Source organism: Bremia lactucae, linkage group LG1 (genome assembly GCF_004359215.1).
Source record: "Bremia lactucae strain SF5 linkage group LG1, whole genome shotgun sequence".
In the NCBI taxonomy this organism is placed as follows: Eukaryota; Oomycota; class Peronosporomycetes; order Peronosporales; family Peronosporaceae; genus Bremia; species Bremia lactucae.
Window position 1 is genome coordinate 4,325,419 of NC_090610.1, and position 16,278 is coordinate 4,341,696.

The following is a 16,278-nucleotide window of genomic DNA, read 5'->3' on the forward strand; positions in this document are numbered from 1 at the left end:
ATTGGCGGGGATGACGGCTAGCGTCATCCGTCACGCGAGGTATCTAGAAAGATACGCTTGCAATACATAGTAATGTTATCTACAGAGATGACATTTTTGATTGGTAAAAGTAGATATTTACATTTTATTACGATTAAATATGAATCAGTCCGAAAACTACTTCCTACTTAGCAAGTGCGCACGAGAAGCCGGATTACCCTCCCATGACGACACGTATACCAGAGTACTTCGTGCGTTAACTGAGGTCGCCAAGGCGCCCACCACAACAACCGCACTGCAGCGGATCTACCTCGCTCCTAAAGTCAGAGGAAGACTTTTAGACTCAGAGAGTCTCTTAGTTCTATTGAACTAATGGGTTCAACAACTCAGGGAGTCGTACGACCTATAGAAGCTTAACGAATCCTTGTTCAAGGTGTAACGGGGCACTACGACTTGTACTGCTTCAGTACAAGTCCACTTCGCACTGCTTCAGTTGCGAATGGTGCCTTACGTCACTAGTACGTGCAGAGGAAGACTTCTCTTTAAGACATATACCTTAAAGAGGGTTAAATGAAAATTCTGTATTAATATATTTAAGTTTCTTCTTCTTTCTATCTGTTAATGCTTACTTAATTAAAAATTAATATTAAACATTCAATTGAAATCTAATATGTCTCTCTCTCTTTGTTTACGTTTACAGCTGATTAGTCTGCGGGATAAATAGAAATAATAGCCTATACCTATTTATGGATAAGATTTCTGAACATTACTATATAAAGTAATATTCTCTACCTTTCAGATAATATATTAATTAACAACCTTAAGTGTTAATTTCATGTAACGATACACCCGTTACACAAGGGATCCAGGGGTTCGAAGAACCAACTGGCAACTTGGATAAAACGAGCTATGCTCTGTCATTCCTTTGCAAAAAATCGACAGCTGAAACAAGTAGCGCAATGCGATAATCCCGCACGTAAGTTAGCTGAGTTTATGTATGAGAAAGAGGCATATTGTGAATTTTGAAAAAATAGGGGTAGTTTATGAATTTTGATTCAAAAGAGCTAACGTTACATTTGTCGCTTGAGAAGCGCCGCCTACATATACTAAGCTCTTAATTCCACTGGTTTGACTTTCCTTACACTCCTTCTATATATTCCTTGCTCCAGTGGCCACAAACTTTCGCCCAAAATGCCAGTGGTCCGCTAACAAGTAATAACTTTCAGTGACTAGACACATTCGCTGCAGAAACGATAACTTTACGATCTTTTAGTGGTTTTATCCTAAAGATTAACCCTTAACAATATTCCTTTGTCGAATATCAAATGTATCTCGTTGCTACTGCTTCTGCAAAAGACAGCAGCAGCACCACCATCTCCGTGGAAGGAATTACGACGTTGGTGGTCGTCGGATTAGCGCTACTATACTGGTGTTTCTACCGCACACAACCCATCTCGCCCCCCACTGATTTATCTATCAATTCTGCTCGCGAGACGCGATTTATCACGTTCATCGAGCATGAAATCTCCACGAATGAGACGGTCTTGTTTATTGCAAGTAAAGATCATTTGGCACATTTTCAAGACTTTTTTAATGCGTTAAGAGCACCTTTTCACGTCGTAAATTTATCTCGGATAGCAGGTGGCACAAGGGTCATGGAATTGCTCCGGGAACGATACAAAGAACCAACCAAAAACGAGTTTTTATTTCGCAAAGGGACATTCGTGGGCGGATCACAGCCGTTACGTAGTCTATTAGTCGAAGAACGGCAAACTAAGCTTAATGACCAATTTGACTGGAGTCGCATACGTTTGGATACAAAAAGTAATACGGGAGTTCTGGTACTCAGTCCAATGAATGGGTTTCAGTGTGTCCAAGATAGCAACCAAGTTTTTGACGTGGCTACATTAAAAATGAAGTTATTGCATACAGTGCTGGAGCTTCGCGCGTTTGATATTCAAAATCTGTCGAAATGCCGTGTGCCGATTGCTTTAAAAGCGACAAAGCAACGTAGACGCAGTAAATTGCTAGTGTGCTACGACATGACGCGAGAATATAAAGAGGACCGGTTCAAACATAAATTGGCTGATTTAAATGAAACACAATTTTATCAATGGGATCTCGTGGACGTGTTTGTGTCTTTTAGCCATGCACTCGTGAGCCCACCACCGAGTGGGTGGATCGCCGCTGGGCATCGCCACGGGGCTCAAGTATTAGGGACTTTACTCACGAAAGGTCCTGACGGTATCAATCAATGTAACGAAATATTTAAAGACACTCGCTCGGCCGAGGTACGCTCGCAATTAATGACATTTTTTTATTTGTCGGTAGCTAATACTTTTGGATATTATTGTGCAGACATTTGCATCCAAGCTGGCTGCTATCGCGAGGCAAAGTGGTTTTGATGGCTGGCTCATTGTTGTACAAAATGACGTTTCACCTGAGCTCGTAATGAATATTCATGTCTTTCTACGCACGCTTTCCACGATGCTGCAGCTTCACAATCCACTGGCCCACGTCATTTGGAACGGCAGCCTTTCCCGCTCTGGCAAAAAGTGCGCCTACGTTCGCTTCGATGATTCCAGTGCCGAATTTGTTTGCAACGTCGACGGTTTTTTTGCAAACGATGGCTGGACTTCGGAAGACGCCAAGTTTTCAGCTGCTTTTGATCGCGATCGTCGATATAATATTTACATGGGCATCGATGTGCCCGAACGACACGAAAAGCTTGACGATAGCACAATCAAATGTAGTGAGCTGCTTCGTCAGGTTTGGAACTCAGGTGTTTCTGCTGCCCTTCGCATTAGCTGGCAGCATTTAGACAAAGTTCCAGTAGGTATTGTCGAGAATTCCTTTTGGAATACTGTGCGGCAAAGCTGGAAAAAGAAAAGCCCGTGCTATGATGCACTAGGTGGGGAGAATTGCTTTTATACGGCATTCAACGTGGGATATGGTGTTGGTGTATGGGTAGAAGGATCTCGTGTGAGCTCTTCCATTTGGTCTGATGTCACAGAGCAGAGCATTCAGCCCGATCAGGCATTGCACACTGGTGCATCTGTCTCTACTGCTACAGGGTCTATGGAGGCGATTATCTCGTATAATACAGCCTTTCAAGGAGGTGCCAGCGTTCAAATACAGGTTAGTACAAGAACTTGTCATACTACAGCTTAAGGTTGCTAATCTTGTGTGAGCCATAGGGTCAATTATTTGGACGCGAAAAAGCGTATTTCAAGCTCTTTGATGTGGATATTGAGTTCTCGCCACTTCGAACCGTGGAGATTTCATACACGACTGCAGTACGAGATGATTTTGTGTGTCTGCTCGTGCTGACAGTGTGTCCAGGCTTGGATTGTGCCACGCACTATGTGATATTGCGCTCTAAAGATAACGCATCGAGCTCAAAAACTCGACTTATTCATCAAGACAAAATTGTTGTATCAACGGTTGCAAAGGCATCGATGAAAAAGCATCTTTTCCATCCGATTCGTACCGATACTTTCAATATCGAAGGCGTAAATGCTGAGGTAATACAAGGTCTTTCTGACGGTTGGTGCAAGAAAACTTATCGTATTGGGGGTCAGCTGTGGGACCAAAAACATATCGTCGAAATCGGCGTTCTCTGCACCAAGAATAACAGAAAAATGTGCGAAACTTCAGACTTTTTGGCATACCTTGGAGAAATCTGTGTGGTCGGTAGCAACGGCAATCGTACGGTTGATGCAGTGTACCGAAGCGTGCACAGCCAGCCGAAGAGCTGCGAAAATGCGAGGCTTGTCTCATTCAAGCGCAACAGTCCGCAATCAGTTTCATTGGCAGTGGAATGGGATTTTGCATTGGATGGGATGCCTGTACGCTACGTGGTGGGTTTTGCTTGCACCGAAGATGGCAAGCGTCTTTATCTAGGTAAAAGCTTCTATGATGTTCTTGAGGTGGACGCATGCGACTGGAAGCAAGAAGGGAAAGCAGATTCTTCGACCGTGTCACATTCGTCGGCTCGCCTTACACTCGAATTGCAAAGTATTTCATGGACTGGACAGAGTGGATTAGACGTCTGTCGATTGCATTTAAAAGAATGACAGGATGGGTGAAGCAGCACGTGGTGTTGTCTATAGAAGCTATAAGTTGGCGCTATTATGTTGCACAACATTGGAATGGTTCGAGGACAGGACAGGCGCTGTAGCATGACTCATCAAAACGCCTGCAGACACTATCAAACTAAATCAAAAGTCTTGGGTGCCTTGTGTCGTTGCAAAGTTGGGCCTCGCACGAAAGTTTTTTAAAAGTTTTTTAAGGAGTAGCGATCCAATCTCTATAGCTTCGCCTTAAAAGAGCCTATCTGCAGCTAAGCCACTACATTGTCTGTAAAATTCAGCAGAGACGATCAGCTTTTTTTATTATTGATCATTCTAAGAGATCTTTAAGCCGTACCCGTCTTAAATTGTCACCAATTAGTGAAAATGTAAGTATTGTAAATTTATAGCAATTTAAACACTGAGTTTCGAAAAAAATACTCGGCAGCGATAATTTAGCGAATTCTTTGCAATATAACCGAGTTTCGTTACATGCCATTCTGTAGCATTTGCACGCATACGTATGACAAACCGTATGAGCCCTCCTGGAAAAAATATGAGTGCTGTAGATTCTGGCTTTAGTGTTTACAGTGATCTAACATCCGAGTTATCTGAAAGCTTGCTCGGTCTTTTCGGCAAGTGATCAAGTCATCCCTTGTGCCGAGTCATATTGAAACGGGGCACTGCCGACTTGTACTTCTTCAGTATAAGTCTACTTTGCATTTCTTTAGTGAAAGTAGTGCCACACGTTACTTCACTTTTTTTTGGTACATTACAGTCATTTAATTATCCTAACGACCCGAAAATGTCCGTCCGACTTAGGCCTACACATCCTTGTCGCTTTGGTAGCTACGTATTGCTACATGCTACCACATGCACACTACAACGGCGTGCCTTACTGTTATCCAGCTTCACCGCGCACCTTATCAACGTGCGCTGTCCCATTCATGTCGATCCAGTAACTTAAGTTGTAACGGGGCACTGCGACTTGTACTGTTTCAGTACAAGTCCACTTCACACTGCTTCAGATGTGAGTGGTGCATCTCGTTAGGTGACGTACACTGTACGTATAGAGGAAGACTTCTCTTAAGGCAAGTTAGCTTAAGAGTGTCAAATGAAATCTGTATTAATATAGTTAAGTGTCTTGTTAATCTATCTTTGTAAATGTTGACTTAACTATAAACTAATACTAAACATGTAAATGAATTCTTATCTATCTTATCTAGTAACTCTCTTTGATTACTTCTACAGCTGATTAGTCTGCGGAATAAATAGACATAATGGTCTATACCTATTTATGGATAAGAATTCAGGAAATTACTATATAAAGTAATTTCCTCCAAATATTATCTACCTTTTAGATAATATTAATTAACAACCTTTTAGTGTTAATTTCATGTAACGATACACCCCGTTACATCACCCCTCCCTTAAACGACAATCACTCTGAATGTCATTAGGTGGAGTGGTCGCTAAATGACCACTTAATTTTTAAAATGTTTTTGATTGGTCAGATCCATCATTTTAAATTCCATCGCATGAAGGAACAATTCATGCGGGGTGAAGATAGCGCTGAACCTTCGGCTGCGGTTCGTGCAGCCGCGGGTGACGCATTGTTATCTCTTGCGGTAGACGTTCCGTCTACCGTAGTGTCTTCCACTCGCACAACACTTGGTGTTGCGAGTGCACGTGGTGATTCACCACGTGAGTACGACCCCTCTTTAGAGGTCGATTATGAGTGCGAGTCGGACGAAATGGCCGACTCGGGGAGGATGGAACAGTCGCCTGATACCCGTCAGGCGGCTGATTATGAGCCTTCGAATGAGGGGGCTCATTCGAGTAGACGTGCTGGTAGTATTCGCCACTGTCCGACGATGAGGATGATTCCTCAGCGCCAGTACCGTCTCCCGTGCCGTCGTTCGCACATATTTCTATGCGTGGTGATGACGATGGCGTAAGCCATCGTAAGAAAAGTTCTTGTGGTACTCCTGCTTCAGTGGGTACTACTCAGGGGAGTGAAGACAGTAAAATGTCTCATCTTCCTGAAAAGGAGCCGTGGCTTTTGCCCGAACAGCTGATTAATAGAATGTCTAGAAAGACTACTCCTCACGATAAATGTCCCTTATTTATTGCGACAAAGCTTCATGGCCTTGATCCCAGCGCGAAGAACTTTCGCGCTAAGGAAGATTTTTATATCGATGCTTTTTTTCAAGCATCGATGGTATAGCGGCAACAATAAGCGAGGTAAAGTCTCGCTCATGCAAGCCTGGAGCGCGTTCATTCGCAATGTCAAAGACATTGGACGCGAAGTCTGGCGATTCGCCCTAAGTTTGAGAAACGAACTCCAACCGGTGCAAGGTATAAGCAAGCAATTGCCCTTTGTGGAGTTCGCTATAAATAACAGTGTCCACGCCAGTACGGGTGAGACACCGCTTTACATTAACGGACTGCACCATCCTCGGACGCCAGTCTCGTTTCTGAGCAGCCCGAGTCTTAGTGGGCGAGGTCCCCTCACTATGCTCGGTGCGAAAGAGGGACAGTGTTTCGTCAATATGACCATGACCCATGAGGGTATCATCTCAAAGACAGAAACTTGCCCTCGTGACCCTGCCAGTTTAGCAGTGGTCGATAAAACTACGCCTTATGACCGATATCTCAGCGGTGTCATAGGCGCGTTTGATGCTAAAAGCGTGAGCGAGGCTTAACGCTTTGTGGATGAGCGATTAGCCATCACACGTAAAGTCCGTGACACAATGGCAAGCGGACATGACAAGCACAACGAGAAAAAGTACTATTAAGCACTGCTACCCTACCTAAAATTGCAATTTCTTACTGCCTGGAGGTACTACGAAGTTGTTGCCGCGTTTCATTGGGCCCTTACGGTGGTCGAAGAGGTTGGAGACCTAAATTATAGGCTCACCCTACCTCCGTCTATAAAGGCGCACCCCGTATTTTACGTGGGTTGTCTGAAACGGTATGTAGACCTAAATGAGAGCATTTATCCTCATCCGTCTAAGAAGACCGATGGTGACGCTGACAGTGAGTCAAGCGTCGTTCGGGTGAGGGGGGCGGTGAAGGCGAAAAGCTATCGGACCGATTCCTCCCACCACGAACAGGATTTGGAGAGCGAGGGACATCACGCGAGTAACGCGGATCCCTCAGCATCATCCTCTCAAAGAGGTCCAAGAGTCTTCAGGCATTTATAATCCTGACGAGCCTTCGCTCGGACATTAAAAAGATCCGAGGTCAGTCGCGAGACTTGACCCTCGAGATACACAATACGTCGTTCAGCAGCGCTTAACGCCTGTGACTGAACGGACGAATGTCAGACAGCCGCGAATACGTGGGCGACGTCGCCACTCCTATCGGGCGCCGCTTGCACTGAGTGATACGGGTGAGAATCAACGCTTCCTTATTAAAAGGTTGCTTGCCCACCGCTCCGTGGGGCAAAGGTATCAGATTTTCGTCCAATGAAAAGGTTACCCGAAGAATTTTGACTCTTAGGAACCGATCGCTACCCTATGTATAGATGTGCCCGGCTTGGTGGCTGCCTATGAAAAGGAGCACCAGCTGAGGCCTCTTCGCTAGACTCAAATGGACTAGCAGAAGTAGCGTTGTGAGAAGAAACAGGGGGTACAGTACCGCCCATTATCTCGTTCACACGCAAGCGAAGGAAATTAATTCGTTGCGACCGCTGCTTCAACGCATCAGAATGCGGCGCAAGAATTCCGCCTTGTATTGGTCGGGCGTTTCATTTGAACGCAACACGACCGGGACCGGGAAAATACGCCCAAGCGTTTTATGCGCATCTAGAAGAGCGCGCTCTAGGAGCGACGCTCTTGACCCGTTTAAACGAGGCCATTTAGATGGAGGGGGCATCTTTGGAATGCCACCCGTCACATAGCCACGTTCTAAACGACTGGCTTGTGACACCGACTGAGCACGTTCACGTGTCGTCGGCGGAGCTTTAGGCTCCGAATCCTCTATGTCAGAACCATTATGAATTATGGTCTGAGCATAAGGCGTTGTGGTTATACCCAACGGAGAAGCGGCTGCGCCTTTATGGGTAGCGCTCTCATTACCTGTCGCTGCGCTTTCCAGCGCAGACGATGGGACAGCATTCGTTAATGATGCTGTCTCCGCGTTGTGAGCCATGAGAGAAGTTTGGATGGGCAATAATGCCGCATCATCACTCCTCATGTGCTCGTTGCCCGCATAACTACTATGAGGTGACGGCAACGGTGTCGACTCATTGTAGTCGACAATGAGCGACGGATCAACATCCTCACTGTTAAAGTGGGATGGATCCTTTAGCCCTGTTAACGCGACAGCCGCAGTGGCTGTCGGCGTTCCGACTAAGGCATTAGACGCGGCCGGCGAATTAACGCGGCGCGTGCGCTTAGTGCGAGGTTGAGTGGGCGTCTTCGCAGACGACCCACCAACGTGGCCACTTTTAGGTGGCATTTTTGGCGCCGTGTATGTAAACGCGTGCGCTAGAGTGATTGAGTGAACTAGCGGGGCGTAAAGCTGATCGCAGTTCCTCTCTCCTCTTTGACGAATTTAAAAATAAAAATTCGTTCTTGAAGGGAGGGATGGTGTTACGGGCTAAAGTTGCCCTAATGTTACACAGTCTACGTTAAGTACACTTGGTGAACTTAAGGGGATGGTCAATTATTAAATAATAGTAATTAGACCCAGAACACGGGTGTGGTGCACATTTGTGTCCAATCATTGTGTATTTGATCACATTGGTGTATTAACATTAGGAGGGGTTGCGTCAATATTACTAAATCTGGTAAAACTGGAACTATCAAGTTGAATAATCAGAAATGATAATTATCTTTCTTCTTTGCTTGCGTCTTTTCAATAACATGATACTTACTATTACTCATTTAGGAAATAGTACTTCTGTACCGGTACACCTCGTTTCATCATTACCATGTTGCTCCACCTTAAAACTAAGCAGCAAGCTCCTGTCGAAGAATTCTTACGCTTTGGAGGACGCGTTGAATACATGATAATACGCATTTGTATAGAATATACGTTAAAGCAAACAGTATTGATTAAAAAGAAAACAAAATGCAGATAGAATTCCAGGGACTAGATTCTCCCATTGCCAGTCTCGATGAAAATGACCAGCTTTTTTTCGCAGTTCTTCGTGCTGCCATCATCCATGCACTGCACTTTCTGCGATTCTTGACTCTCCATCCCAACTATTTCCTTTAGCGTCGACCCATACGAAACGTGATAAATATCCATTAATGGCAAATTGTGTTCTCGCACAAATGTTGCATATGTGCCTTTTTTCGTAAAATAATGTTTCTGCAATGATCTCGTCACAACGACATGCACTTTGGAATCAGCGGGTACATGCAACAGTATCTCTTTTATTGTCTCGAGAGACAGAGGCCTCTTATGGTCCTTGCATTCAACAGAAATCAGCCCGGAATCAATACGAAAGTCGATCGTGTCACCGTTTGCAGTTCGGACGAGATTGTCGAACTGCATTGATTCGTCATGAAGCAGCCAAGCTGGCCATTCCACGTTTGGAGGAGACAAAAATGGAATGACCCAATTCTCGCATATCTCAAAACCTAGAGGTAATTCGATCTTCTCATCTTGTGAACTGACGCCCAACTCGACCAAAAGCCGACCCAAAAAAGTCGTCAGTGCCACTCCGCCGAGTCCGTCAACATGACTCGCCATCACGACAGCTGCTGACACCAATGCTTCGAGACGCTGCCCATCGTTCATTGGCTCGTTGGTACCATGTAAATACAATGTTGTAGTCGACAATGACAACAGGACCTCACGCAAGGGACGGCCAAACGGATGATATGACTTGCCGCCGGTCAGAGTCAAGTGTAGTAGCACGTCATTAGCCGGGTGAGGAAACACATTACGACATTCCCAGGTACGTTTGTCTTGAGCCTCGTCTTTGGCTTTGTCGGCTTCAATTTCACCTTCGACTTTATATAGATGGCCGGTTCCATTCAGCATCAGCCCAAATGTCTTCTGTTCATCTAAGCACGCATAATGACCATCAATCAAATTTGCTTTGCCGTCTTCAGCACGATAACTTGAGCACAGCAACAAGCACAGTTGACCAATTTTGAAATCTAGAGGTCGTCCTCCCTTCATCATGGCAAATATTCGTGCCGAATGCCCAACCAGTGCATTTAAGTAATTTACTGTATTGCTGCCGACACTCCACGGCTTTTTCCGCATGTACTCGAGAGCAATCTCAGTAAAGAGCGGTCGACTATTAGCGATAATGTTTTGTATAACGGTTGGCAACATTCCAATGTCACAGCCGATTACAGTACGCGGGAAAAGTGGATGGACTGTGCACCACAAATAATCCGAATCGGTTCTTGATCCAGAGGAAACCAAGGCCGAAGTACGTGCCGTACCACTCGTGGAGCTGGCTATCACAACAAGTCCAAACGATCGAAATACGTTTAGCATGAGACGAAGTCGACGCTTATGATCGTAAGCCTCTTGAGTAGTTGGCGCGGGCATACTAGTTTCATGATCGCTTAATGCGGTTTCTCGATCAATATCACGTGGAAATTCATCTAGAAAAAAGATGAAGGGCTTCTTTCCACTCGCAGCACGATCTTCAAGTGCCTTTTCGACATCTTTGCGAGTCCTGACCGCTCTATCAACTTCATTTTTTCCGAGCAGTGCCGCATAAATAAATCCATAAAGAGATAGATAAGCTGTATGCTGCAATGATATGATACTGCCCGTACTGTCTCCTTCAGGTTTTGTCATGTCAAAGTCGTCTTCGAGGCAAATCCCGAAAGCTCTGGCACGTGATATATACGCTGCACAGATGGATTGTGCACTATCACCCAACTTAGCACACCAAATGTAAAAAACATCAAACTTTCCAGTGGCATCCAAGTTGAATGCCATTTGCGTCTTCCCCGTACCAGACGAGTTTTCCAAAACGACAAATGGTGTGACTTTAAAATTCCCCTCGAGAATTATGCGGATTGTCTTCGAAAGTGACTCGACTTGCTCTGTCTTCGCAAGTGTCTTAGAGACAGTCTCATACCTTTCCACAATTTTGACCCTTGCACTGTTTGGCGAAATGGTGAGAGTTTGTTTTGGGTGGACGAATTGAGGAACAGTGTCAATTGGAACTACTACCAGTACGTGAATTTGATTTAGCTGCGGCGCGGGCAATTGTTTTTCGTCAAGACAATCCTGGATAGGCCAAGACGTCTTTAATGGCTTACAATTAAGCATAATTTTGATGTCATCATTCACATTTCCCGCTATGAGATGCTGTGCACTCGGCTCGCTGTCCGACAGCCACGCGTTCCCCTTCCTCGCCAAGTACAGCTTGAGGGCGGCAGCACTGCATTTTATTTTGTACGGATTTTCAGTTTTAATAGCCTTTTTCAAGTCCCCCACTAACTCTTTTCCGTCGATATCTACACTGAATACGTTTCCCTCTCCGACTAAGGCACATAAGAGCTTCACCATTTCTGTTTCGTCTTTCTCTGTTGAGTTTGGACGCAGAATGAAAAATGAAATTAATGATTAAAGCTTCAATTCAAAATTTCCGTACAACATTCCACTACTTTCAGTTAAACATGAGACGCGGTGCAACAGTTGAATCTTATCACTCCCCATCAATCTATTTACTTTTGGGTAAATACCCTGTGTAACGCGGTGTGCTGTTACATAAAGTATTATTTCCTTAAAGAGAAATGATATATTTATTTCTTAAGAGGAAATAAGAAAAGAAGTGCAAATTGTTATATATTGATTGGTTAATCTAATTTTAAAATTTACCCCGCTAATCGTTACAGGAGACGATTGTGCGATGCGCAAGTAAAAACCAAACTTAGTTATAAATATAATAATTTATGTAGTAGATGAAAGATCGTTACTGAGGACTAAATATATTAGTAATGTTTTAGTTTCTCTTTATTCTAAGCATTAGACTAGACCTTATTGCTAAGTTATCGTAGCTTCGTAAAAAACTTCCTCTGTACTTTGTTCACGTGTAGTTTTGAGGCATCCTCCCTTACTGTGAATAGTGTAGGCCAACTAGTACTATTGTCAGTACTATCAAAAAAGTCCCTTGTTACACGTGGTAGCCTGTTCATCGGCGGTGCGCAAGTAGGCGTCATACTCATAATTTAATTATTTAAGAAAGCCAGTAATATATAGAAGATCGTACGTAGAAAACTTAATATATTAATACAATTTTACTATTTATCTTATTAACCTTAAGTCTAGATTTTTAAGCTGAGTTCTCTTAGCTTTGTAAGAAAACTCTCTCTGTACCTTTGTGTACATGTAGTTTCAAGGTACACCTCCTTAACTTTAATCAGCGTAGGTTAACTAGTACCGTTGTTGCCTCGTTACACGGTAGCATATATGTGTAACGGGGCACTACTAACTTGTACTGCTTCAGTACAAGTCCACTTCGCACTGCTTCAGTTCAAGAAGTGCCTCACGTCACTTCACGTACACAAGTACGTGCTCTTTAAAACACTTCTTCAAAAGAGATTTAAATTTTAAAACTGTATTTAATAAGATTATGTTCTTCTGTTTTAATCTTTTCAATACTAATTTAATTATAAACTAATACAAAACCTGTAATTAAGTCTTATCTGTCTCTCTCTTTGCGCGCGTCCAGCGCTGACTAAACCGCGGAGAAAAGATATAATGGTCTATATCTACCAATGGATAAGCTTTTAGAATATAACTATGTAAAGTAATATTCTTCAAATATTATCTACCTTTTAGATAATATATTATTAACAACCTTTAAGTGTTAACTTCATGTAACGATACACCCCGTTACATCACCTCTCCCTTTGACGACAACAGCTGTGACTGTCATTGGATAGAGTGGTCACTATAAGACCACTTTATTAAATACGATGTTGATTGGTCAGATTCATCATTTTTAATTCTATTGCATGGTTAACGAGTCCATGCGGTATTCGTGTAGCGCGATGCCTTCGACTGCGGCTCATGCAGCCGCGGGCGACGCATTATTGTCTCTTGCGGCAGACGTGCCGTCTGCCGTAGTATCGTCTTCTCCCGCAACACTAGATGTTGTGGGTGCACGTGGTGATTTACCACGTGAATGCGATTCCCCTTTGGAGGTCGACTTTGAATTCGAGTCGGATGAAATGGCCGCCTCGGTGAGAGTGGAATAGTCGCTGAACGTCGATAGGCGACTGACTATGAGCCTTCGAATGAGGGGGGCTCTATCGGATAGTCGTGCTGATAGCGTTCGCTATAGCATGATTGGTCCCGACGATGATGATATTTCCTCATTGCCAGCGCCATCTTCCGTGCGGTCACCCGAACATAATGACGATGGCGTAAGCCATCGTAATAAAAGTCCATGTAGTACCCATTCAGGGGATCGTAGACACTAAAATGTCTCATCATGCCCCCGTGAAGATGCCGTGGCTTTTGCTCGCGCAGCTAATTGATAGCTTGTCTGGAGAGACTACTCCTCCCAATAAATAGTACTTTTTCATTGCGACAAAGCTACATGGCCTTTTTCCGACGCGAAGAACTTTCGCGCTGAGGAAGATTTTTATCTCGATGCTTTTCTTAAGCATCGATGGTTTAGTGGCAACAACAAGCGAGATAAAGTCTCGCTGATGCAAGACTGGAACGCGTTCATTCGTTATATCGAAGACATTGGACGCGAAGCCTGGCTTTAAAGACTTAAGCAATTCGCGTTAAGTTTGCGAAACGAACTCCAACCGGTGCAAGGTATAAATTGCATCAATTGTCACGTGAGGCAGGACTTCCATGCCTCACGTGCGGTGATCCCTGTCTGTATTGTGATGACAACACGAAGCGAGTAAAAGAGGATGTCTATTCCCTTTCTTCGCCCTGGAAAAGGCTCGCATCTCCATCGAGATCCGCGATGGGATTGACGTTTTGCAATTGATTTACATGAAACAGAGGCGCGTGTTTTCCGATGGACCTTCTTATCCAGCGGATGGGGCTCGTCATACTGACGGACGAGTCTCTCGATGTAAGTAATTAGCTGAGAACGAGGCTCTAAGCTGTCGTGTGAAGGTAAATAACCGCGCCAGGGAAAGAGATAACTCGTTCGCTGCCCCTGCACATCACGGAGGTTTTAAATACGTTACACAAAGAAACGTTGACCACCGTGGGAATCCACCAATGGTTGTGGCAGGGGAGGAAAATTTAGATCCGACACATGTGTCGGATCTAGAGTCGAAGATCGATAAACTCGATCACTTCCTCCATGAATTGGAGAAGGGACTTGATCACGAGCGCGGTATGCTTCGCTCGTTGAAGCAGACGGTGCAGGCTCAACACATCGAACTGTTGGAAGACTGTTCGAAGAGTGCGAACTCCATGTTGGAGTACGAACGGAAATTAAAAGCTCTTCGTGATGAGCTGTCGTCCACTCTTCGTGATGAGCAGTCGTCCGATCATCGCGGTTTTGAGGATCTTCGGACCAGACATGATAACCTCCAGATTCAAAATGAGAATCTGGTTTGTGATCACAAGAATCTTTTCGAATTCTTGAAAAGGGTGGTCAGATCCGTTCTCGGAAGAAACCGCGTGCTGATGTTATGGGTGGAGCCGACCAACAAAAACCGTAGGAAGCGTTCGCATCCTACGCGGCAATTCTATAGTGTACGCATTGCCTCATCGATGCAGTACAAGAAAAGGTCAAATGAACTTGGGTAGTAGTTTGTTGCTACCTGCATTAGTGACTACACGCTTAGTAAGTTTACCGTAGAGAGTAGTACTAAGTCATTAATTTTTAATGAAAGAACATCTGCTCTTCCATGTTTGTCTGCATTCCGTTTCTGCCGGTACACTGCGTTAGCAATGGAAACCTGAACGAAACGGATTACCGATTCTCGAGCCAGCAGAAGTTCTTATGCCGACTCTTTTGTTCTGTCTTTATCAGTGCGCTTTAAGCGCACTGGCATGAGATTTATCTCATCTTTGATGTCGAAGCAATTGACATCGACATCATTTGCGTCGTTGGTAACTTCGACGCGTGATGTGCATATACCAGAAGTGGTTTTTCTCGTGCGAGCCCCCCTCCCCTTAAACTGGAGGATCCCTCTTATTGGGTGGGTATGCGTGGATGGCGTTAGCCGTTCACGAAGACTGGTGTATGCGTTGTAGGCGTATGCACTGAATTATTGATGACGAATTCGACCATCGGTGAAAGCTCGCTCCAATTCGGATACGATTGGACGTAACCTCGAAGTATCTCTTCGAGAAAGCGATTGACGCGTTCCGTCTGACCATCTGTTTCTAGGTGATCAAAAGTTGACATAGTCAGCCGTGTTCCGAGAGATCTGAATACGGATTATTAGATTCCGTCGTGAAGCGTGGATCTGTTTCCAAGACAAGTTCACGGGGTAAATCGTGGTCTTTGAATACCGTGTCGATAAAGACACGGGCACAGCCCGGAGCCGTGATCGACTGTGGCAGCAAGATGTACCATCTTGCTGAGTCTGTCTACAANAGAGTTTCGGGACGACGCGTTTGCGTCATCCCAGGTACAGGGGTCTGTACCTGTTGTAATCTCAACAGTTCCGCCTGTTGAGAGCCTTGCTGATTCAGCAAGGCTACTTTTTCCTTCATCTCGTCAAGTTCATGTTGTATGAACTTGGCGACGGTTGAATGGAGGGCATCTCTGTCTAAGTTGGACAGTAATGCCAGGATTGCATCGTTTCCTACGGATGAACTCATTCGTTCAACCGCACTCCTTTCTATATCACTTAGAAAGGAGTAGCTTTCAGGGGAAACGTGATGCGTATTCCCACTACCATCTAACATGTCCATGTTAAATGTGGGAAATGTGGTCCTTGGACGGACTACAAAGTGCTACCAGGTGTAACGGGGCACTGCGACTTGTACTGTTTCAGTACAAGTCCACTTCACACTGCTTCAGATGTGAGTGGTGCCTCTCGTTAGGTGACGTACACTGTACGTATAGAGGAAGACTTCTCTTAAGGCAAGTTAGCTTAAGAGTGTAAAATGAAAACTGTATTAATATAGTTAAGTGTCTTGTTAATCTATCTTTGTAAATGTTGTCTTAACTATAAACTAATACTAAACATGTAAATGAATTCTTATCTATCTTATCTAGTAACTCTCTTTGATTACTTCTACAGCTGATTAGTCTGCGGAATAAATAGACATAATGGTCTATACCTATTTATCGATAAGAATTCAG

At 44.3% G+C, this 16,278-nt stretch overlaps 2 protein-coding genes across 2 annotated transcripts; one reads left to right on the plus strand and one right to left on the minus strand.

The window, feature by feature from the left end:
- Positions 1–1,304: 1,304 nt before the first annotated feature.
- On the plus strand, positions 1,305–4,469 carry CCR75_008083 (uncharacterized protein; the record flags this gene model as incomplete). The annotated part of the gene is made up of 3 exons (XM_067966138.1): positions 1,305–2,270; positions 2,338–3,117; positions 3,177–4,469. 3 exons carry the CDS (start codon positions 1,305–1,307, stop codon positions 4,053–4,055), a joined length of 2,625 nt encoding a protein of 874 aa, XP_067822927.1. The 3' UTR covers positions 4,056–4,469.
- Positions 4,470–9,149: 4,680 nt separating this feature from the next.
- CCR75_008082 (uncharacterized protein) lies at positions 9,150–11,546 on the minus strand (the record flags this gene model as incomplete). Its single annotated transcript, XM_067966137.1, has 1 exon — positions 9,150–11,546. One exon carries the CDS (start codon positions 11,544–11,546, stop codon positions 9,150–9,152), a length of 2,397 nt encoding a protein of 798 aa, XP_067822928.1.
- Between the last annotated feature and the right edge of the window lie 4,732 nt (positions 11,547–16,278).